General features: G+C 32.5%; 2 protein-coding genes across 5 annotated transcripts in view; one reads left to right on the top strand and one right to left on the bottom strand.

Moving 5' to 3' along the window:
• The window catches only part of LOC140452453 (uncharacterized), a 96,718-nt gene extending 81,939 nt beyond the window's left edge, over positions 1 to 14,779 (bottom strand). For both annotated transcript variants that reach the window (XM_072546723.1, XM_072546729.1), the window contains exons 1-2: positions 14,308 to 14,779; positions 1,771 to 1,886 (exon numbers count right to left, since the gene is read on the bottom strand). In XM_072546723.1, coding sequence (XP_072402824.1) covers positions 1,771 to 1,886; positions 14,308 to 14,614 — 423 coding nt within the window. In that variant the 5' untranslated portion in view covers positions 14,615 to 14,779. The remainder of the gene's footprint in view (positions 1 to 1,770; positions 1,887 to 14,307) is intronic.
• An 858-nt stretch (positions 14,780 to 15,637) lies between these two features.
• The window catches only part of LOC140452435 (uncharacterized), a 60,361-nt gene continuing 59,696 nt past the window's right edge, over positions 15,638 to 16,302 (top strand). For 2 of the 3 annotated variants that reach the window (XM_072546705.1, XM_072546697.1), the window contains exons 1-2: positions 15,638 to 15,914; positions 15,976 to 16,168. In XM_072546705.1, the coding sequence (XP_072402806.1) occupies positions 15,992 to 16,168 (177 nt within the window). In that variant the 5' untranslated portion in view covers positions 15,638 to 15,914; positions 15,976 to 15,991. The remainder of the gene's footprint in view (positions 15,915 to 15,975; positions 16,169 to 16,302) is intronic. The other variant, XM_072546712.1, reaches the window with a different exon arrangement.

The following is a 16,302-nucleotide window of genomic DNA, read 5'->3' as shown; positions in this document are numbered from 1 at the left end:
GGCCCGCCAGACCTTCTATATACCGCTCCGCGGACTAGGCCCTTAAGGCAGATCGAAATGAAAGATCTACTCGCGAAATACGAGCACTGAGGTCATGTGCGGCATGCATGGGCTTGGTGGCCGGACCCCTCTCGGGTGCTCAGCCGGCGAGGAGAACAAAATTTATTTTGCCAAATCGGCGGCTGAGTGACCGAGCACACACTCTTTTCCGGACATAGAGTCATCAGCTCAGGCTGATGGCTCTATGGTCGGAACACACGCTCTTTTTTCTTTTTTTAGGGACTCAAGTCCCGACGTAAAGCTAGAGTAAAATCAATTGAGTCAGTAAAGTAAATAGGGAGAAAAGCCTAGATGTGGCTACCCCTACAGTTAGGTGGCATAACCACATTCACTAAAAACCGAGGATGTCCTATTACCCAGGGCATCTTAAGTAAATTTCAGATCATAAGCCTCCTCACGTAAGTCACACGATGAGGAGGGGTGGTGGAAAAGCCTGGGGGTCAGATAGGTACCACTTCGACTAGCGAGGTGTGACCGGTTTGATCTTCGGACATGTGGATCCCATTCTTACATTGGTATACACATGTTCCTAGGGGCAGGGTTGATCACTGCGTGTGTGTGTGTGTGTGTGTGAAGGGATAGTAACTGTCAATCTAAACGTTTACGGACACAAAATATTTATCGGATTTTTTTTTTAAATGAAGAAATTTATTTAAACACTAACTCGATATCATAACAGTACAGAAGTTTATAAAAAACAAAAATATTTATTAAAAAAAAACTACATTTTTGTTTTGTATCATTTTTTACGTATATGTTACAGTTTTTAAGTTATTTTGAAAAAAAGAACTATTTGTCAGAAATTTTTAAAATAGAAGTACAATTTAATATAACTCTTTTCAACAATAATGCATTTTAAACTAGTTAAACTCCTGGATCTAACAAAGAACACTAAAATAAAATGCAATGTAGGCGAGAAACGATTTATTTTGATTCTGGTAGATATAAGCTTAATTATACTGCCCTTTTTTCTTTAAAATATTCGAAGAGTCCATCTTAAACGAGCTGTAAATTACTCAGTTTACATGCAAATGACTGTTTTGTGCTCATTTTAAAGGTCTTTTTATGGGCTATAAAAAACTTTAATATTCGCAAAAAATGTCACCTTTCACCGACCATATCTCACTTTGTATTGTATCTAGAATAACTTATAACAAATGAATCTCATTCTTCCTTTATAAGCTTCATTTTTGTTTTGCATACTTTTTTGATCAAAGGCTTTTTTGAGTTATTCATGAAAACCGTTAAAAACGTGACTTTTTTAATGAAAATTTTATCAACCATAAATAGATCAAACAGTATTGACTTTCTGAAAAAACTCTATAGAACAAAAGTTACTTTTGTAATATTATATTATTAGATAATTATTATATGTATGATAATTCCCTATCGATTTCCGTTATTTTGAGCAACAACTTTCCACCACCGAGAAGGGGTGGCATCCACCTCTCGGGCGGAAGTAGACATCGGCGTTATATAACTTTTGTTATTTGATCACTTTTCCATCCACTCACCAAATCACATGTGAATCGGTTCAGTCCGACCATATTGGGAGGTGAATAGCCCGAGTGATTGGAGTACATCGATAAAGGGTAATTGATAATGGAACTCATAGTATAATTATCAAAATACGCATGTGTTAATACACAATTACAAATGCGTTATTTTGTTTATACGTACTTAATACCAAAAAATAAAAAAAATACTTACTGTTAGACCTTGAGCCATAAGCTCTTCAGGTACTAATTCTGGACGGAATTGAGCTGGAGTAATCCATGGTAGTTTAGTATTCACAGGTAATAGGGTAACGATAATATCACCATTAGCTGTAAAAAAAGTTTTTTTATTGCATATAAATAAGATAACGGTAATAAATTAAAATACAAGAAACAAAAGTCAGGCTTTCAATTTTTGATTTTCAAGTTTCTTCCAAGTACTTAGTATTTTTCGGAAAATCTTTATCACGAATAAAAAACAAGTTTTAGAAAGCAAAGTAATTTCCTAGACACTGCCTATTATATCAAATTAGATACAACCATTTTGTTCTCCGATATTTGTCATTCTGTATTATCTTTCCATTTACTACGAGCCGTATCAGTTTCGCTACAACCCGTATAAGTTTCGCTACATCCCAAGTGAACCGTCTTATAAAAGCGAAAACATTACCCTTGTAAATCTATCTTTGGATACTGAATATCTCTTAGTTTATCGATCTTAGTTTTAATTACTTTATTTTATTGCAAAGGTAATTAGTATTAATTTTATTTATGAATTTTATTGTTGCTGACCAATAATTTTTGTAATAAAATTAGATCGTAGCAAATTTTCTACATCATGTCAAATTGTCGTTTTGTTGTTTTGCGTGAGTGGTGAATCTACGCTGCGAAATTATATATTTTATGTTGAGCTTTAAAACAAAAAGAATAAATTTTGTAATATGTTAATTTAAATTAAAATCGGCATTATAAAAAACAAACTTCTTATGCACAAACGATAAAACAATATTAGGTTTTGCTCACATGTAAATGTTTTAATGAACTAGTGAACTAAAAGAGCGACCTAGTTTACTTCTCACATTTGTACTAAACTGAGTGCTCTATATGATGAACTATTATGCCCAACACTATTAATTTTGCTCTGAATGTCAGGTTGAATTGAATTCGGCTGAAGATGTAGCCTGAAGGCAGAGTAGCTGACACAATTGATACAGAAGAACTACCATAATTTTGCCTGATAGAAAAGCTGGGAGGTAAAATCCTTGTTCTACAAAAGAAATAATATCAAATACAACTTCGGAGAATATTCCACACGATGCAGGGAATTTGAAAAAAAAAATTAAATTTGTTATGGCGTAAACAAAATCTTGTCTTGAGTAAAGAGTCTTTATTATTTCGACGAAACTCAACACTACCTTCTTAAATAACAGAGCTTGAAACACCATTTCAGTGCTTTAACTATTTTTTTGATGACCACTTATCCCAAAAAATTGCAGATGAGTCAAATCTTTACATCGTCTTTGTAGCCGATCGTATGGAAGATGCAATAATAATGTTGGAAAAATTATATCACGCTTCCTTGGAGGTCGGACTAAAGATTTACATGAACAAGACACAAATAATAACTAATCTGGTGCTAAATCTAAATATTGCTGTTAATGGAAGGAATATTATTCGACTAAATCATATCATATCATCGACTAAATCGGACTTACCTATATGTCTCAAAAGGAACATCTTTGACCAATATGTGTTACCTGTACTCACTTAAGAAGCGGAAACATTAACACTCACAAAAAGGTAGTGCATGAGATTCGCGTGACCCAAAGGGTTATGGAGCGCAAGATATTGGGTGTCTCTCTGAGAAACCGAATCCCAAACGAAGAAATACGTCGTAGAACAAAAACAACAGACGCTATCGAAAATCGCGTCGCTAAAATGGAATTGGGCAGGACACGTCGCCAGATTATCAGACAACCGATGGACAAACGTATTGTCGACTGAAGACCAAGACAGGAAGCACTACGGAGCAGAGGACGCCCATCAACCAGATGGACTGACGACCTGAAGCGTGTTAACTGTAACCGGATGCAAAACGGCACAAAAGACAGAGACATATTGAAAGAGCTGAGTGAGACCTATGTCCACAGTGTGGGCGCGTACAGGTTGATGATGATAATGATGATGATGTTAAAGAAATTTGCACCATGTAAAAAGTGAGAACTATGAGGACTAAAATTTAGGCTAATTCTTCGATTTCTCGATAAAAACGTTAAAACAAATAAATAAGAATAAAAGAAAAAGAACAAATTTTAGAAAAATTATAAGTGGAATTGTAGTTGTTAACGACCCATTTTTTTCGATGAGCACGAGACGGAAATAGTAAAAATACTATACGATATCGATTATTTCACGTGCAAATATTTTTAACTATTGATTATGGAAAAAATGTAGGTCGCCTTAGGTCAATTATTAAATAAATCTTTATATACATGTATAAAACTGCATAATTTTAACTTTGGGTTTATTTATGTAAGTAAAAATATTATTTTATGTCCTTGAGTAACCACTGAGCTATTTATATGATGGAATTTTAAAAAATACACTTGGCACTTAAAATCTATTCCAACATTATTTTGGAAGATTATAATCTCATTAGTGGAACTTTCCACCCACAGACACAAGTTCGTGTATTTATATTACAAGGATTATTTACATAATGCAGACACATTGTCTACTGGGAAAGCCGATTTTTATGCGTTTTCATTCATGTAAACATTCTCAAGGTTTCTGTCAATTGATGTAATATTCAAAATAATTACAGTACACTTTTTATCATAAATTCGATGAGTTTGTACATATTATACTAACTTGTAGACCAAAGAAATTAGCAAATAAAAAGCATTTTTCGTGACACTCTTTGATACAGCTATCTAACAACTCTTTTAAAAAATTTGGTAATAATGTGTAATACCTACACCAAATATGCAAATGATTAAACGTTATTTTTTACTTATAAAAAATATATAAACAATGTAAGATCGCTATTTGATTTTAAATATTAAAGATGAAGACCGGTAAATTGTATGGCTGAAAAAGCATAAAAACTTCATTAATATGAAAGTTTGTAAAAATATTGTTGTTAATTTGTTGCTTAAGCTTCAAAAGTGGATTTTGGATTTTTTTGAAAATTATTGCTAACTTTTCTAAAATTCAACAAAAAACTTTAATTTCGCGTGATAATAGGAAAAATAACACATGTATTCAGCTTCGAAGTTTTGCTTAAGAGTTATTGCACAATTGAAATTGTTTCTCTCAGAAAGCTTTTGGGATTGTTTCTTGGCGTAAAACTTAACTTTAACAATAAATTAGCAATTAATTTCTAACAGTTCACTTTTTTGGTTTCAACGTTTTTGGCCGATATCTCGACTTTTCCGTGGGTGTGTTTTGAGCTAGGGAATAATGGAATAGTTTTTGGGGGTTTGTTAATTATACCAATCAACAGCAATTAATTAGCAATAAAATATGACGCCAGGATGGGCACTGTACCCCTTTTTCTTGCCGAGATGTAGCTATGGCTATGCTAGCTATACCTTGAAGTTAGCATAACCATTGTTTCTCGGAAACTGTTGCAGCAGGAAATTGTTTCTTGGCATAAAACTTCGGCAATAAATTATCAATCAATTCCTTGCGGTTCATCTTTTGGCTGATATCTGGATTTTCCTGGGGTGTGTTTTGAGCTAGGGGTGATGGGGTAGCTTTTTAAGATTAGTTAATATACCATTCAACAACAATTGAAGAGGTCCCTCTAAAAACGTTGCAACTGACAATTTTTCATAAAGTGATGTTCTAATGTAAAATGGTTACTTCTGCAGTTTAATATATACAGTGTTGCTATCCTTTAGTCGCTGGATTGATGATGTGGAAGAAGACCTACAGATTCTAGGGGTTAGAAGATGGAGGGAAGTTGCCAGGAATCGACAGGAGTGGCGACTTCTTTGTGAGCAGGCCAAGATCCACAACGGATTGTCGAGCCACTTATGATGATGATGATGATCCTTTAGTCGCTAGTTGAATTAAACTATTATAATTTTTAGTACTGAAATTTGAGGCCAGTGTAAAAATGTTACATATAATGTTACATATAAAAATGTTACATATTTTATGTAAGAAACATGACAGAAACAACGTCTATTTCTCCAATGTGTAGTGTTTTAAAAAAGGCAAATAAAGGTAAAAAACGAAAAATACACTATGACTAATGGCAGCAGGCAGGTAAAGAATAAAAGGTTAAAGGATAGTGGAAAAAGTTATATGGGCCACAAAAATATTGTAAAAGCCAGTGTCCAAATGAGGTGAGTCTAAAAACGTTACCTGTGTATACTCTAATAACCTTACATTTTTTTCCTACGTTTTGTTGTGTACTACACAACACGTGTGTGCACGTCTGTTTTAGGATTCAACTTGTTCGTTAACTTGCAACTATGATGGTTGTTCCGTGCTTAACCAGAATTTGGAAATAAAGGTTGATATATTTAATCGTTTTTACCAATATTCTTATAATGAACAGCAGCGGTTCCTTGCAGAATGTATGGAGTTAAGAGAACCTAAACGAAGGATTGTGCCTGAAGATATATCCAAACGCCAATGTACTATTAAGTATTCACTTCCAGTAAATATTATTGCTTCACAACGGCAGCAGGTATGTCAAAAACAAATTATATCTGTTTTGAATTTAACTGGGCGGAGATTGCACCTTCTTGCAAGTAAACTTAAGCAAGGTCTCAGCATCGACGATGGTCGTGGTAAGCATAACAATAGACCACGAAGTATTCCTGATGCGGATCAAGAGCTTGTCATTACACATATTTCTTCTTTTCCTGGCCAAGAAAACCATTATTCGAGAAACTCAAATAAAAAGAAATGTCTTGCTCCAGACCTATCCATAACTAGAATGTACCAATTATTTCGAAATAAGTACCCTACCACAAGGGTGCAATTACACTTGTATAGGTCAATTTTTCATGACAAATTTAACTTAAGATTTGGTATTCCCAGATCTGATACATGTTTGAAAGTTTGTGACAAATTTTATATACAAATGGTTGCAAGCCAGAATAATGAAGAGTTAAAGCAGCTACAATTTCAGTCAGAACTGCACCACAGAAAAGCAGAAAAGGCTTATAAAACGTTGGCAGAAGATACACAGGCAGCTATTGAAAATGAAAATTTGGTTGTTCTCTGCGTTAATTTGCAACAGGTCCTTTTTACTCCTAATCTAAGCCATTCAGATGTCTATTACTTGAGACAATATTCTAATTATAACTTTTGTATTCATATTATGGGCAAGAATAGAGCAACAATGTGTGATTGGCATGGAAGTGTAAGAAAACAGGGATCAGGGGAAATTTCCTCCGCATTATTTCGCTACATTCAAAATAATTTTCCATTCAAAAATTCATTCAAAATAATAAATCCTGAGTCCACATCAGGAGAGAAAACTTATAGTATGGTCTGATAGGTGTATAGGCGGGAACAATAATTGGTGGATGGCAGCTTTGTATCATTACCTTGTTTCATTGCGTTATTTCACAGAGGTCACTCAGAAATTTTTAGTCACATGACACAGTTTTCTTCCATGTGACCGCGATTTCGCCATTATTGAAAAATTTAAGAAAACGGCAACCCTTCATGATCCTCAAGATGTTGTAAATATGATTAGGAATACAAGAGAATCGAATCCATTTGATATTTTGACAATGGAAGGACAATTTTTGGATATGTCGATTGAACTGCAGATCTATAAATATCCCGATATCAAGATTACTGGAGCAAGATGGATCCAGTTTACTTACGACGAACCAACTGCCATTCGTATAAGAACATGCCACAATCCAATGCAGAACTGGATGGTTTAAAATATAATAAAGAAACCCAAAGGAAAGAGATCCCAAATTGCCTCATTACCTGTGTACAACATAGTTGACCCTATCGATCTGCCAATCCTTTATCCTAATAAACTACATATTAATGCCTCAAAAATTACTGATCTTTTAAAACTTATAGATTACTTACCTCCAGATAAAAGAACTTTTTATCAATCGTTAGATAGTGCAGATTCAGATCCAAATGTTTTGTAGGATAAACAGTTAAAAATTGAAAATAAAAAAACTTCATACATTTTTTGTATTGTTTATATTAATAAACTATTTGTTTAATCTTACATTTTACCGTGCATTTATTTTTCCTGTAATAATCCTTTAATGTAAACTGAGTTCTGTTGTAAAACGTTTCAAATACATAATTAAGATTAGTTAGATTGAATGTAAAAACGTTACATATGGGCATGTGTATTAAAGTAAATTTTATAAATTAAAAAAAAAATGATAGCAATCTTTAACAATATGTATAAGCATCATATAAACATATTATAAAATTTTTTATTGTAACAGGGAAAGTTTCTATTGTTTTCTTCACTTCCTGTAAAAATGCGATTTTGCTGTTTGCAACCTTTTTAGAGGGAGGTATTCAATTATTTAGCAATAAAATATACCGTCAAGATGGGCCGTGTAATACTTTTCCCTACCGAGATATAGCTATAGCTATGCTAGATTTGCCGTTAAGTTAGCATACCCACCGTTTCTCAGAAACGGTTACAGCAATAAATTTTTTCTTTTAGTAATAAACTACTAATAACTTATCAATAAATTATAGTGTTGGTCTAAATTCGGCCTTATGAAATGGATATGCTAACTGTACAGACATGGCGAAAAGGTATCTATCGTTTCAGGTTGTTTAAGTGTTGAGTTCTGAAGAACGAAGATACCGAATTAATGAAATATTTACCCACGATTCACGTATCGATTCACTTCTAAACAAAGTAAACATTTTCTGTCTTGTGATAGAAAATGAAAAAGATTCCAGCAAACTGGAGAAAAAAATTAACAGCATCATATGGCGAATTACACAATCATCTTGTAAAACTACTTAGAGGTAAACATATAGACAACAAAAATATAAGAATAACAACTCATCTCTATTGTAATAAAGCTCGCAATATCAGAGTGGAAAAAGAACTGAAGAAATATAGATTCTTCTTTAGGTGCCGTCCTCTTAGCGAAGGTTGGCGATGACCTCTGCAAAGTCTTCCCTATTTTGGGATTTCCTTATTAAACTTTGAAAGTCTAATCCTGACCAATCTTTGATGTTGCGCAGCCAGGTCATTTGTCGTCTACCCGGGCCGCGTCTGCCTTCTATTTTCCCTTTTATAATCAGCTGAAGAAAGTTATACCTGTCGTGTCTAAATATGTGTCCAAGATAAGACGTTTTACACTTCTTGATAATTTCTGTGAGTTCACGTTCTATATTCTATATAAGAAATATAGATAAAAAGAGGTAAGGTAAGCTTGCATACATTCTGCATTATTGTTCAATTTATATTCAGAATAATTCAAAAATCACATGAAGAAATAACGATTGGTTGGAATACCTAAAAGTGAATGGTAGACATATTAATATGCCGAGGGATGCGTCTATTATTTATTCTTTGGTATTACACTAATTCCAAGACTTGCGGCGCTCTTGGATCATGTAGTAGATGTTAGCGGGAAAGTGGACAATTTACGACAATTGCAAAATTAGGTAAATGTGCCTAACTTGGGTACCTATAATGGGCATCCCGGGAATATATTAATAAAATAACGTTAGCATACTTTTAGTCACAAAAAAAGTAGTGGTGGAGATGGCCTTGGCTCTTGGCTTGCCCATCATCTAAATATCGCCTCCGCCCGTCCGTCCTCAGTCCATAGTACATAAAAAAAACTATATACTCTGCCTCAGTCGGTGCAAAGAATATAGGTCGGTGGTTTGACTGAATTGTACCGGATGTGGTTTATTGTAAACGGTTGTGAATTTACGCACCAAACTAACCTCAAATTAGTGGATTTACTAAGAAGTAAGTTTTTTTTAATGGTTACTTATTTTTCATTCAGTCTTTTCCAAATTCCAAAAATACATCTTTTAATTTCTCTTGCGACTTGTCTTCCTTACCAATGAACTTTTTTTGTTTCAGCGTCACTATGTCATACAAGATGTACTCAAAAGATGTTATTAAATTAGCTATACAAGAAGTAAGCGAACGAAGTTCAATAAAATCAACGGCCAAGACGCATAACACATCACGTCCCACACTGCAACGAAGATTAAAAATAGATTTTTTTGGGGCATCACACATGAGTCCTCCAACCATTTTTTTCATCAATCCGGAGCTAGTTTTTGTTCGATGGGTTAAAGAGATGGCTAAAAAAGGGTTCCCAGTGACAAAAGATACATTGATGTTTAGCGTTGCTAAAATCACAAAAGAACTGCAAATCACTTTTGAAGATGAAAGTATATAGTGGGAAGGTATCCTGGAAGGAAATAATATGCAGATTTTATGAAGCGTCACCCTGACGTTTCCAAACGCACCAGCCAAAACTTAAAAGTTCAGAGGCGAGCAGTTACTCAAAAAGAATTAGAAAAGTGGTTTCGGGTGGTGCTACAATATGTAACTGACAATAATTTAAGAGGAGCATTTAAGGAGCCGTAAAAAGTTTTTAAGTAACTGTGACGAAACTGCTTTTTTCTCAATCCGAAGCCTGGAAAAATTCTGGAGGAAAAGGACTCTAAATATGTATATATGGCATCGGGTGGCGATGAAAAATTAAATTTAAGTATGCTCCTTAGAGCCAACGCCGCTATAGAACTTGCTCCACTGATGGTTGTGTATAGGCATACAAAATTATCACAATTGATAGTTTTAGCCATGCCCCCTGAATGGCCCATTGATAGGTCAGAAAATAGACAGGTGATGTATGAGACATTCTACGAATATATAATAAATTGTTTCATCCTTAGCAGACAAATAACAATATTGAACAACCAGTTTCATTTTTCATGGATGGCCACACCTCCCACATTTCAATGACATTGGCTACCTTTTGTGCATCCAATAATATTGAAATGATATCACTTTTACCAATGCCACTCATATACTCCAACCTAAGGATGTGGCTGTTTTCCATTCCCTTAAGCTCAGATGGAGGCAGGAAGTTGCTGAGTGGTGCATGGCACACATAGAAAAACATAATTTCCTGACTATTTTTAATCAAATCTTAGTCAAATTTGCACCAAGAACCATTCAAAATCATTTTAAGGCATGCATACTAGTACTATGAGACCTAACAGTAATTAAAATATCAAGAAGTGTCACAACACAAGGCCCAGCATTCAGAAAACTAGGCAATATATGATAGTTCAAAATTACAAACAACAAGAGGAACTAACTTGTTAAACTGTTTGTTCGGGCTGTTAGGCCGTTGTCTTCTGAGATTAGTTCTCGACGTTTCGCCAACACTAGGGGTTGGCATCTTCTGGAGATGTTACTGCTACGCTTGTAACCTGAAAATGACGCTGCGTTGTACTACTAAATATTGCTGATATGCTAATGCTGATATGATTCCATCAACTCCTTCACCCATTGGTCACTCATCTGGATCTAAAGTAGACCCATTAGTACCTTCCCCATTCAAAGAACTCTCTTTTGGCCTTGTGAGACTTCCGAAATTAAAAAAAAAAAACGAGCAAAAAAGAAAAGATTCCAGCAGTAGTGACTTCTCCTCAGATGCTTGCATATTCTGCAGAAAAGATAAAACTAAACAGAGATCACATGATGAAAAGCAAAGGAGAAATGTATTACAAGAAACCAAAAAGGAAGAAGCAGAAGGAAAGCGAAGATTAAAACAAAAGGTAATAGTAAGTACTCTAGTTCTCCTTCTGTATTTGCTTCAGAAAGTAGTGTGGATAAAAATGATGAATTAGTCAGCCAGAGTAGAATTAGGGAAGGAGACTATTTAACGGGTCAGTTTTTAGGGGGAGAGGGGGGCAACTATATACTGGTACTTGTGCAAAATATAACAACAGGGGCCTGAACCAGAAGACTTTGTTATTTAAGTCTCTAGACAAAAGACATTTTTCCAATTAGATAATATTAACAAATTATTAGAGTAATCTGTATTGACATTATTAATAAAGATAGATATTTAATTTAGCTTTAAGAAAAAATTAGGTGTATTGTAAAAATAGCAAAATAGAGTTATGAATAAATATTGTTTTTAGTATTATTATTTAACACTATTACTTAATTAAATACTTAAGAAGTAGTTCAAAATAAATCATTGTTTTATGATGAAGCTATACATATTTCTGGTTTAATAATTTATTTTCCCTGGTATTATTAAAATATAAGATACTGTTCATCTTAAATTACATTTTGGTTGCCCAACATAGGGTAATGTGAAAAACTGGGTGCCTTTACCATTTTAATTTCATGGGAAATTAGGCGACAGTGTAGGATTTGCATGTGCTAATGATGTGGAGTATTTCAAATAAACATGACATATTATGTTTCCCTAATCTTAAACATTTCAGTTAGTCATCGCATTTTTATTTTATCTCACATTGAAAGATGTAATAAAAATTTACGACTTCCGTCCTCACTGCTGATAGGAATTGCTGTGTAAAAATGTAAAATATTTTCATTGTACTAATTTGGCTTATAAACAAACCTTTTAAGAACTGAAAAAAATCTAGAGGACAAATAAATAAATAACAAATCAATGTATGATAGAAAAATAATAGGATTTTGGTTTTAATTTCAGCAAAATATGTTTATATAAGAAAAAATTGGTCCTAATTTATGTAACAGTTTTGTATAAATCCATTTTTATGTTGTGATAAGGGCCTCAAACAACTAAAAACAACGTTTTTAAATTAAATAAGCCCAAACTAGAGTATAAGAAACTGATGGAACAAGGTTTGGTGAATTCAAAAATAATTGTGTGTTTTTGAACTTTCAATCATCATTTTTCGTTTTTTTTTTCAGTTTTAAATTGTTTATAAGTTGAAAACGATCAACTTTAGAAAAAAATTACAATTAAACTTTTTTATTCAGAATGATCCAAAAAATGATAAAATATTAATGTTCACGAAAAAAAAAAAAAAATAAATAAATAAAAATATTAAAGCTATTTCACTAACGCAAAAACTAGATCGTCCCTGTCTCGCTACGATAATGCATTGAAGAGAACTGCATGTTTTTAGAAATGCCTGATTTCATTGTTACGTTCATAGATTGACGTCACTAAATGATTATGTCAGGTCCACGACATTATGAATTATCTCTACATGGTTTTTGCATGTGTACATGAACATAATTATGTACATGACAATAGAGTAAGAGCACCTCATTCAGCATAAAAACTCAGTGGTCATGAATTCACAAATCCTCACGGGATACTTATTTAGATATAATAAATCACGGTTTGTAAAAACAATGAAGCCTACTGTACTTAGTAACAAGTCAATTACACAAAACACACCAAACCAATTGGCCAGCAGAAAGTAAAACAAAAAAACATGTGAGTCCTAAAATTGTGTAATCTTCGCCATTTAATAATACCTATAAAGCTTTTGCAAAAATAAATTCAGTATAGTCACAAAATATTTAAATTAAGAATTAGAAGAAAAAGGAATTACATTTGATAAACTGGATTTTATAAGGAAAAGTATTTGATAGGGATAACATACAACACAAACATCCTAAATCATGATATGACTTGGTCATTAAAAATACCTTCATAACAGAGGATAAAAATTCAATGGCCAAAAATATAAAATGTACAAAACTCTAATAAATAAATAAATACATATAAGATCTAGAATATCTATAGATGATAGCTGAATATAATAATGACTAGATACTTAATTAAGGCTCATAAGTGATGAGGATACCCTGGTAAATAAAAAATAAGACTTCACACTATGCAGCATTAACAGCAGATGTAAAAATAGGTTACATTTACAATTAGGATAACAGAATAACAGAATAGTAATAAGAAACAAAATGTACAGACATTTGAATAAGTGACAAAATTGAACTATCTTAGCCACAATTTGGAGAAACTCAAGATGTTAACTTGTGCAAATAAAAATGTGTCAAATTACTGTTAATCAATCATTTACAAGATTTATCTACCTAAATCCAATTGTAATATATAAGCATCTAAAACTAAAAATTATTACTAAAAGAGAATTATTACTATTGGAAATTGGAAATTAGGTGAGTATTATAGACAATATGTGAAGAGATAAATTCTTTGGACATAATACAGTACAAAATGGATTACTAAAAGCTAAATATGTAGCAAAGAGCAGAACTCCAGTAATTTACAAGGTGAAATCAAACATGAAGATCTCAGCAGTGCAGAAGTCAAGAGTGGCAAAAATATCAGACAAATTTTACAGAACATGATTAAAATTTCCTAAAGAGGGAAATAACATTTTATGGTTTAAAGGACGACTCTATGAAAATCAAACAAAATCTTATAAAATTGGCAAGTAATTAGTGTAAAATTATAAAAGATGAGAATTTTTTCTTTTCTGTAAAATTAAAGATTTAAGTAAAGAATTTTTTGTATCATAAAGCTCTAAAGTTTTTCTGTGATTTATAAAGAAACTAAAGAAAAATAAATATGATTATAATGAAACACCTCACTTCAAAAAACGAAATGGGCACTGTCTGAGACATAATAGTTTTTTGTGTTATAATCTAGAAATTTTGAATTCCCCGCCATTAATTATTAGACCCATATTCCAACACAAAGATGTAACAGTAGCCACTTCCAAAAAAGTTACGAAATTAAAAAAAACTTACTAAATCCTTGTCGGATAGGCTCGACTGTAGCCACAGGTAATTCTACATTTCTTAAAGGTTTTGGATCCAATATAGCTACATTATTCGTATCAATTGATCTGTTAAGGCTTCTTTCAATATTCACTTGGACACTTTCCGTATTAATAACAGCTGCCGTATCGGAATTTTTATTTGCGGACCGATCTTCATCAAATTTCACCCAATTTTTTTTGCTTTGAATTTTCGGTGGACTTGGTTCTGTTTGTGTGGAAATAGGCGGTGGTAGAACAACTTCCTCCGTCGATTTGGCCGTCTCCGAGTCACTCATTTTTGCGAAACTATAGTTAAAAATAACTTACAAAAAATTACATTTCTTAACCAGTAACTTAGTACATTTGTTTTGAATTTTTTGTTTTCATCCCACTAGAAATCACAAGACACTGTTTTCATGTTTTCTTTAGTGTCAAACTATTTCACAGGTGGGACAGGTAAATTCTGTCAACATTGCCAGATTTTTAATAAATCTAAGAGTATTCATAATTTTTAACAATATAAATGTCAATGATATGTATTTGTAAAAATATATTTGTTTAACTTTCATGTAACGAATTTTTATTTCTATTTGTAAACTTATTAAAAGTTAATATTTTTATGCTCGGAATTAGTCTATACTACCTTTGATACTATTTTGTATTTACGTTTAGTTATTATGTAGGTAGGTATACCTAGTAAGTTAAACTATTATTATATACAGCGCATATATTATTACTTATTGTATATCTTTATTTTAATTATATTTAGACATAATTTTTGATTTGAACCTGAAAATTTTTTTATTTTGGAATTAGGGAAATTTTACAAAAAGAAACTCTGTCCGTCTGGCAACATTGTACCAGGTAATAAAACAGGTGTCCTTAAATTATAATTTATTCTACTGTTGGAAAAAGGTCATTTAAGGAATCAATAATAGACTAAAAACAAATGACTATCATTAATTGATCACCACAGTGTTATAATTATTTTTAGAAAGAACATTATTGGAACTAAATTAATTATCTAGCAGTTAGGCCATCTATATATTTTAATAGGAACAAGTTTTAATAGGTACACAGTACCTAAGAAATGTTTATTAAATATATGCCCAATGAATGGCAAATAGGTAATTCATTTTATAGAAAATGTAATATCCTTAACAATTTCACAAATAGAAACTAGGAATTACAACTGACTACTTTACTTTACCAAAAACGCTGTCACTTTTCATTGGTAGTACGTGTTGCATACATAGTAGGTGATAGTAGGATCAACAGAAATTGTTTAAAATGTCAAACAACAGAGTTCAGCACCTCTTATTGATTTATTTTCATTCTGCGCAAATAATAACAGAGTGGAATTAATAAATATTATTAATTGTCATTTAAAACAAATTGAACTATTTATACTGCATTAAATATGGAATAATAGTGCTGTGGGGTTAATAGAAGTGAGTGTTTATCATTTATTTTAAATGTTAATACTGGGAACACCTATTGTTCCAGTGTGAGACAAGATGTTTCCAATTTTTTTTGTTATCTTACAAAAGCGATGGCAATGAATCCTCATGGTTTAAACTGAACTAAATATATAAAGTAAGCGTTTTCTTGATTAAATGTCTGCCAGGTGGTTTTTATTTTAAAAATATTTCAACAGGCTTTTTACGAAAAAAATGGGTGGACAAGTGAGTCAGGTGTTCCAATCTGGTAGTGCTTTACTGACTAATGGACATGGTCACAAAGTTTCTGATTCAACGAGACAAAAGGTGCAGACGATTTTTGATGCCCTTAGAGCCAATCCCAAGATTGGAGTTCAGAGACTAGAGGGATTGTTACAGCAATTACCAAGGGTAAAACTTCATATATACAAATTCATAAATTTTGCTTATATTTCAAATATCAGTTATATAATAATACATATTTTAGGTTTCCCTTTGACTTTTATTTTTGGTCAAGATCATGATTTTTCCATATTTTTCTTTAT

This window comes from Diabrotica undecimpunctata, chromosome 1 (genome assembly GCF_040954645.1).
Source record: "Diabrotica undecimpunctata isolate CICGRU chromosome 1, icDiaUnde3, whole genome shotgun sequence".
Classification (NCBI taxonomy): Eukaryota; Metazoa; Arthropoda; class Insecta; order Coleoptera; family Chrysomelidae; genus Diabrotica; species Diabrotica undecimpunctata.
This window is presented reverse-complemented; position numbering and strand designations above follow the sequence as displayed.